The following is a 9,155-nucleotide window of genomic DNA, read 5'->3' on the forward strand; positions in this document are numbered from 1 at the left end:
TAAATCCCCAGTGCCTAGTAGAGTGGCTCAATAAATGTATCTGAAGGATGAATTTTAATGTTGATGAAACTGGGACACAGAGAGATTCAGTAACTGGTTCCTGGTCCCTCCAAAAGATAAAGAACAGCCTCATATTCAAAACTAGACATTCCAACTCTGGAATTCACATTCTTCATCATCATTCTAGGAATACTACTATTATCAGAGTTGCAAAAATGGAATCCATTATTACATAATAAAAACAAGAGGTGTTCTTGAAATGTGTATTTGCTGGCAGACATTCTCCAAAGCAGCTGATAGAGGACACCGTGATTTGGGCAGTACTAACTAAAATTTCTCAAACACATTGGCACGGTCGTATTTACAGTAAAAATAACTCTGTAATGGAACGAACAATTTATCAGGTGACTATATTGCTCTGGAGGAAATATCGGTAATAGTCAGGGTACAGGCTAACCTGTAAACAGAGCAGGTCAACAAAGAATAAGTATCCTTGGTCATAAGGTGCAGAGTTGAGCTGACTTGGGTTTGTGAATGGCTGTTTTTCACAAGGTAATCCTGGAACCTAGGTTGCCTCTGTGTTATTGAATTGTTTTCTCCCAGATGCAGTTCTCTTTTGTATCCTGCACTATTGAAGAAGATTCATCCATTATTTCATCCAAATCCAGTGTGAAATGTGTGGTTTTCATGTTGGTCAAAGAATACCCAAGTTTGTCTTAACCGATGACTTTAAAAGAGGAATTAAATACTTTTAGTAGATAAAGGATCACTCTGGCCATCCTTGCCTCATCAGTTGAATTACTGATTTGAATGGTAGAAGCCTAATATTCTGGAATATGGAAAACTTTGAGTTTTGTTGGAGATGTATATTTAGGAACACTTTTGATGAAGATTTTTATTTCTAAGAGAAAATTTTACCCCGATAATCATACACATCAAAGTACTTTTAAGATCCTGTGGCTTAAAAACCTTAATATTTTTATAACATAAAATTTGGTCTACTACATGAATAGTTATGTGTACCTGAAAATAAGTTTTCTCTCTTTCAGATGAAATTTGCATATACATTCTGGCCTCAAACATTTTTTTTTTTCTAATACACAAGTGAAATCCAAGTTATACAAACTAACAGCAATGTGTCTATAAATGAATATTGAATATGGATCAGTATAAACATAGAGGTATGAATATGATACAATTTAAATTTTGTAAAATGCTGCATTGAGGGACTGATTAATGATTTATTGTATAACATGTATAAAAACTTAATTAAAACAAAGTAATTTCCTTTTATAGAGCTAATGATTGAAAAATAAAATGATACTCAACATTCTTTTTAGTTTCATTCAATGCTAAAATTTTACCTTCTTATGAAATAGTATCCCTTAAAATATTTTTCATTGCATCCTTTAATCTTTGATTCTGAAAATGGAAGGTTGTGGGTACAGGAAACAAAATTTTGAGTGGGTCCCTAGGAGTAACAGTGAGAAGTGCCACCACCATTTCTACCCTTTGATCCTGGACCCATGGGCCCTGGCTCTGGGAGAAACAGGCCCATACACTGGATGCTGACTCAGAGCATTACAGCTGTAGTCATGGTCTTTACTTAAAGATGTGCAAGAAGAATAAAAAGACACTAAGAACCTAAAACAAAACATTTTTATCATAAGTTCTTGATATAGAGACAATGCACAACATTCTTAAATTGTTTCTGTTTAATGTCTAGTGTGAAAAATAGAAGTAGTTGATAAACCAATTTTTCTGATACACACTTATCATTGCCTCTTTTACATCTTTGTTCCTCAAGCTAAGATGATGGGATTTAGCAAGGGAATCCAATGGTGTGAAATACTGACACCATCGTATCATGGTCTGAAGCATAGCTGGAACTTGGTCTCACATACATGAAGAGGATCGTTCCCTGATAAATTGTCTCTCCAGTTAGGTGAGAGCTGCATGTAGAAAAGTCTTTTTGTCTCCCTTCAATAGAATGAATGTTCAGAATGGCCAACAGAATGAAGCCATAGCAGATCAGCACAATCAGGGTAGTGACTGTCTCAGTGGTGCCCACAAAGTAGAAGAGCAGAAGCTGGCTTGTGTGAGTGTCAGAGCAAGAAATAGCCAGGAGACAAGGGATGCCACAGAAGACATGTCTGATTTTATTAGATGCTCAGAAGGAGCAGCTAAATGTGTCCACTGTGTGTACAGAAGCATGCAAGCTGCCACCAACACAGGAAGCAATGATAGGAACACACAGACTCGGGGAGACATGCTCACTGCATACAGGAGATGGGTGCAGATTGCTACATAGTGATCATATACGATTGAAGCAAGGAGAAAGCACTGTGCAGATCCACAAGTAACAAGGAGAAGCATCTGTGCTGCACATCCAAGGAACCAAATGGTTTTATTCTCTGACACAAAATCTGCTGACATATCTGAGGTAATTACTGAGGAGAAGCAGGCACCGATAGGTCAGAGCACACTAAGATAGGTGAAAGCACACTGAGAAAAGAGCACATGGTTTTTTGGAATCAGGAATCCCCACTGACCTATAAAGCCAAAGCCAGGTTTCCCTACATAGCAAAGAGGTACATGGCTAATAACAGGATGAATCAAATTGTCTGCAATTCAAGCTCGTCTGTGAAGCCCTTCAGTATATATATGGTGACTCCAGACACATACTGCATGTTGCCACCTCATGAGGGAAAATTGAAGATCTTCATAAAGTATATAAAATGTCAGTGCAGCTGATCTTACAATTTTGGTGTGCTTGCATTTTCTATTATTTTATCTTATTTTATGGAGTGTAAAAGGAGAACAGAAAGGCCTGTTAGTCATGAAATGAGGATTGGATATTGAATATTCAGTATAATAATAATTATGCAAATCTATAGGCACACAAGCTCTACACTAACAAAAGAAAATAATTGTGGGAAAATCATCAAAACGTTACAAGTCTTGATTTGTTTTCATTTTGTTCTTTGAGTTTTCTTATATTCTAATTTTCTCCTGATGTACATAATTACTCCTATGACAGTATCACCTTTTAAATATAATATGGTTCGTTGTGAAAAATGGATCTTCGCATTCCACATGGCTTCAGCCACAGAGTAAAGAGATATTTGTCCAGAAATAGCTTATCCACCATTGAAGGCATCACCAAGGAGGACAAACCCCCCAGGCCCTCCACCATGCGGCCTCTAAGGGAAAAGGCGACCTGTTCCTGGAACCCTAAGGGGGCTGCAAATAGTCCTTGAACCTGTATCCTTGGAAACATGCCATGCAAAACAGGCCAAGCAGTGTTCCCCAGAAGCAGGTCCCCAAGGAGGAGCAGATGTTGCACGATCATCAGCTCCCATGCATAAGGGGCCGTGGAATTAAAAGCATAGGAGGCAAGGCTGCTGTGCACTCCTTATATTCACAGGAGCTCCCTGAGGTTCTTTTAGATCATATTTGCCATTTGACCAGGACCTGAGCAAATGTTCTAGGTTGATTTCTTTACACCTCAGAATAAAACAAAATGAGAAGATTAAAATTTAAACATAACATTTCTCAAAAAAAAAACAAGTATCATGCTTCAGAAGTTTTGGATTCAAATGGTTTTTCATATTTAATTTGTGAGACATATGTGAGGTTGACAAATTTCTAACAGATAATAATGCAATAAGGATTTTTTTCTTACCAACCCTGGCTCACAGTAAGTATTATTCTCAAGAGTAGAAGGTGTTAGTTAAGATCAAATCAAATGGGAATGTTATGAGAATAGTACGTGAATTCAAGGAACCAGAAATAGATTGTTGATGGAATCAGGGTCTATAAGTATGTACATATTTTAGAAATATGGTATTCGGAAGAAATTTGATTTTGAGTGATCAAGTTGGGAAAATACCATATCTTTTGAAATTAACACTAACATGTTGTCCTTAGTTTTAATACATCCTGCTAAATCAACTAGATTGAAATTTCTTTGTCATGCATATTGTTTCATGTATACTGGAAACAAAAGAAAGGTAAATAACACCCCCAAACTGTTGTTCTATCATTGTTTATGTCTGTAGCATCTTTTCTCACATTAGCTGAAATTAAATGTAAACAGAAATGCAGTATTATGAAAATGCTTCCTGAAGTCTATCTTGGTAAAAACACAGCCAGCATTTCATAGCTCTGACTCTGGATTGGTTACTTAAACTGGATCCATTTCTCATCTAAACAATGTGGCTAATGGTGGGCACATATGGCATATGTTCTCATGTGGAGTAAATGCATTACTCAAAGGAAGCATTTACAACAGTGTGAGCTCATTCTAATAATGTTAGTTGTTATTATGACTTACCTAAATGTCAATTTATTCGTATTGCATGGGTCTATACAACGATGGTCATGACTCTAAGGTTTTTCAGTCATAATCTCTATTCCACTCATTATAATCACTTTATAAAACACGACACTACAATAAATATGTCATGTCGTTCATACAGACGCAGGATTTTTCTGAAGTCATTGCTGCTAAGTATCAATGCTGACTTCTCAGCAGTTCAAACCAGCTGACCACTATGGGCAGAAGGAATACCACGCAGGTGACAGACTTCATCCTTCTGGGGCTGACGGATTCCCCGGAGGTCCAGCTGGTCCTCTTCCTGCTGTTCCTGCTGATGTACCTGATCACAGTGCTGGGGAACGCAGGCATGGTGCTGGTGATCCGCCTGGACGTCCAGCTTCACACCCCCATGTATTTCTTCCTCAGTCACCTGTCCTTTCTCGACCTTATTTACTCAACCGTCACCACACCTAAGACCTTAGAGAACTTACTGACTTCCACCAAGTATATATCCTACATGAGCTGCTTCACCCAGATGTACTTTTTTGTCTTCTTGGTTGCCACAGAATGTATTCTTCTCTCCTCAATGGCCTATGATCGCTACGTAGCCATCTGCAACCCCCTCCACTACCCTGTCATTATGTCCACAAGGCTCTGCTGTTCCCTCATCTTGGGGTCCTACTTCATTGGATTTATTAATGCCACTGTCAATGTGCTTTTTGTGAGCAGGTTGCATTTCTGTGACTCCAATGTAATCCATCACTTTTTCTGTGATACATCCCCAATATTAGCCTTGTCTTGCACTGACACACATGACATTGAAATCATGATATTTATTGTTGCTGGTTCCACTCTAATGGTGTCTCTTACCACAATATGTGTGTCCTATGTGTCCATTCTGTCTACTATCCTGACAATTACTTCCACTTCAGGGAAGCGGAAAGCCTTCTCTACTTGTGCCTCCCATCTCCTGGGAGTCACCATCTTTTATGGCACTACAATGTTCACTTATTTAAAACCAAGTAAGTCCTACTCTTTGGGAAAGGATCAAGTAGCTTCTGTGTTTTACACAATCGTGATCCCCATGCTGAATCCACTCATTTACAGTCTTAGGAACAAAGAAGTGAAAAATGCTCTCATTAGAATCATGCAGAAGGGACAGGACACCAGGCCATTAAAATAACAGTGATGCTAACTTTTAGGAATTTTTCTTCCCTTTGATGTACTTCCTTATTCTCTCTCAATAACAATTGAATCCCTTAATTCGTATTGATTTCTGTTGTATCTTCCTTTACCTGACTAAATAATATCTTGGGCATTTCCAGGAATATGTCTTTACAAACCTACTTGTAATAGGAAACCGTGAAATAAGTGTTAAATGTATCACCTAAATATATGTGTTTTTAAGGGCAACTGATGTTCAAAGTAAGAATATTAATTGTCATGTCCTCAAGTATATTATACAATGTCTCACAAATATTCTAACTCCAGGGAATTTTATTAAGCAAAGGAGATTAATTTTTGGCACAATAATAAAAGCTTCAAATTTTTCATTTTTTTTATATAGAGATGAAATAGCAGAGTGATGACAAGCACTTGCTTTGGATCCAAACATTCCAAGATTTAGATTCTAGATGTGCTACCTCTTTAGCTCTATAACCCTTAATAACTCCTGAAATTTAAGCCTGAGTTTTCTCAACTGTACAAAATAAATAGTAATTCCAGGTCCACAGAGTTATTTTAAAGATTACATTGAGTAATGGATATAAACCAATGTAGGAAATACTAATAAATACTGGCCACAATCATTAGAAGACTTACATTCCTACAGAATTATTAATGCACAATGATTTTTCTTAAAGATTATTCACTTGCATTTTGTGAATTTTATTTGGTTAATATAATTGACAAATGCACAACAGCTAAGGAAAATACAACACTTCATAATTTTGGATTTAGAATGGTATGTGTTAGCATGGAGAGATTTGGAAAATATTGAAAAATTAGGGAAATAGAAATGCCTTCTAAGTTATTTGCATTTGCCCTGTAATTTCTCTGTTAACAGTAGTATCTTTTATCATGTAAGATGTAGTCTGATGTAATTTAAGACATATTGTCCATGTTTACGGTGCAAAGCCAAAATGCTGTTTCATGTAAATGTGGAATAAATTAAGATTAGAAAAGTGCATGGATAAAATATGAACAGCTGTGGTTGCAACCCAGTAATTGATAGATATGGTATTACCATTTCTTGCAGAGAGCTTACCAAGAGCCAGGCAATATTTGAAGGGCTTTAGCTATATGATTAACATAGTTTATCATCACACGACAACTTTCAGGTAGTACTAGCAATATCTAAACTTCCATCTCACATCATAGAGAGTGATCTTCCTCCTTGTTTAGACAAAGATTTAAGTATGATCCTGGAATTCTGCTTTTATCACAGACGCCTCACATCCAGCCAATCGGCATGCTGTGTTAAACACAGAATCTGTCTGGAGTCTGACTACTTCTCAGCTCTTTCTCTGCTGCCACCCTGGCCCTGGACCCATCATCTCAGTCTTAGAATTAGCGTTGCAGTTTCCTAGCTTGTCTCTCTGTGTGACCTTGTCCCTCTCACTCTGATCTCAGTGTAAGAGCCAGACTGACACTGCCACGCAGTGTGATGGGGCCTCTCACTCTTCACATATCCTACAAGGCTTCTCAAGACACTCAGAGTAAAAGCCATACCTTTACAAGAGCCCCCTGGTCCAAAGTGATCTCACCACCGCCCCTGAGCCCTGATAACTCATTCCTTATTGTTCTGTCTGTCAGCCTCACTTTGCTTCACCACTTGGCCCCTGAACGCTTTTTGTACACATTAGAGCGGATACAGCCTGAGATGTTTTCCACTTTCTCTTCTTCATCCTAAACCTTCCTTTTTTGAGGATAACTGCATGCTGATTTTTCTTATTTTCTTCTGAGAACATTCCTTATCTCCTTATTTAATATTGTACCTATCTCATGTCTTTACAACATTTGTTTCCCTTTACAGGAACTTCCAGCTAACATTTTGAGTATTTAGCTGCATCTTTGTTTCTTCTCTGCCCCTGCTTCCCATCATGTGAGCTCTGTGGACACAGGATTTTTACTTTCATTAATGTTATATCCCCAGCACCTGGTACAGTGGCTCAATAAATGTTTCTAAAGGATGAATTTTACTGTTGATGAAACCAGGGCACAGAGAGATTCAGTAACTGATTCCCGGTCCCTCCACCAGTTTGTCTTACTGGTGAATTTAAAAGAGTAATTGAATATTTTTAGTAGATAAAGGATCGCTCTGGCCATCCTTACCTTACCAATTTGAATAACTGATTTGAATGGTAGAAGCCTAATATTCTGGAATACTGAAAAACTTTGAGTTTTGTTGTAGATGTATATTTAGAAACACTTTTGATGAAGATTTTTATTTCTAACAGAAAATTTTTCTCCAGTAGTCATACACATCAAAGCACTTTTGAGATCTGTGGCTTAGAAACCTTGATTTTTTTATAACATAAAATTTGGTCTACTACATGAGCAGTTATGTGCATCTGAAAATAAGTTTCTCTTTTTTAGATGAAATTTACATATACATTCTGGTATCAAACATTTTCTTTTTCTAATACACAAGTGAAATCCAAGTTATACAGACTAATGGCAGTATGTGTATAATTGAACATTGAATATGGATCATTCTAAACATGTCAGAGGTATGAATATGATGCGATGCAATTTATCTATATTTTGTAAAATGCTGCATTGAGGGAGTGATTAATGATTTATTGCATGATATGTATAAAAAGCACTAATTAAAACCAAGGCAGTGCACCCCTGTGTTTATCACAACACTATTTACAATAGCCAAGAAATGGAAGCAACCTAAGTGTCCATCAGTAGATGAATGGATAAAGAAGATGTGGTACATATACACGGTGGAATATTATTCAGCCATAAGGAAACAAATCCTACCATTTGCAACAACATGGATGGAGCTAGAGGGTATTATGCTCAGTGAAATTAGCCAGGCAGAGAAAGACAAGTGCCAAACGATTTCACTCATATGTGGAGTATAAGAACAAAGAAAAACTGAAGGAACTAAACAGCAGCAGAATCACAGAACCCAAGAATGGACTAACAGTTACCAAAGGGAAAGGGACTGGGGCGGATGGATGGGAGGGGAGGGATAAGGGCAGGGAAAAAGAAAGCAGGCATTATGATTAGCATGTATAATGTGTAGGGGGGCACGGGGAGGGCTGTACAACACAGAGAAGACAAGTAGTGATTCTACAGCATCTTACTACACTGATGGGCAGTGACTATAATGGGGTTTGTGGGGGGACTTGGTGAAGGGGGCAGCCTAGTAAACATAATGTTCTTCATGTAATTGTAGATTAATGATAACAACAACAACAACAAAAAAAAACCAAGGCATTTCCTTTTCTGGATATGACCATTGAAAAATAAACTGACACCCAACATTCTTTCCAGTTTCATTCAATGCTAAACTTTTACCTTCTTAAACAATAATTTCCCTTAAAATATTTTTCATTGCATCCTTTAATCTTTGTTCCTGAGAATGTAGGGTTGTGGATACAGGAAGCAAAATTTTGAGCAGATCCCTAAGAGTAATAGTGAGAGGTGCCTGCTTCTCTTCTACCCCAAATAAGTTTGCAGATTTTGTGTCAAAGAATCAAGTGTGGAGGGTGTGGAGCCACAAATCCACACGGACCAATAAAACCAAAGCCAAATTTCCCTGCATAATCTGGAGGTAGACTGCTAAAAACAGGAAGAGCAAGATTATCTGCAATTCATG

At 37.6% G+C, this 9,155-nt stretch overlaps 1 protein-coding gene and 1 pseudogene across 1 annotated transcript; one reads left to right on the forward strand and one right to left on the reverse strand.

Annotated features, from left to right (window-relative positions):
• Positions 1-1,802: 1,802 nt before the first annotated feature.
• LOC130685020 (olfactory receptor 5T3-like) lies at positions 1,803-2,690 on the reverse strand (annotated as a pseudogene).
• Positions 2,691-4,556: 1,866 nt separating this feature from the next.
• LOC130684843 (olfactory receptor 8H1-like) lies at positions 4,557-5,504 on the forward strand. Its single transcript, XM_057507088.1, has one exon. The coding sequence runs from the start codon at positions 4,557-4,559 to the stop codon at positions 5,502-5,504; it is 948 nt and encodes a 315-aa protein (XP_057363071.1).
• Positions 5,505-9,155: the final 3,651 nt, after the last annotated feature.

The sequence above is a fragment of the Manis pentadactyla genome, chromosome 9 (assembly GCF_030020395.1).
Source record: "Manis pentadactyla isolate mManPen7 chromosome 9, mManPen7.hap1, whole genome shotgun sequence".
In the NCBI taxonomy this organism is placed as follows: Eukaryota; Metazoa; Chordata; class Mammalia; order Pholidota; family Manidae; genus Manis; species Manis pentadactyla.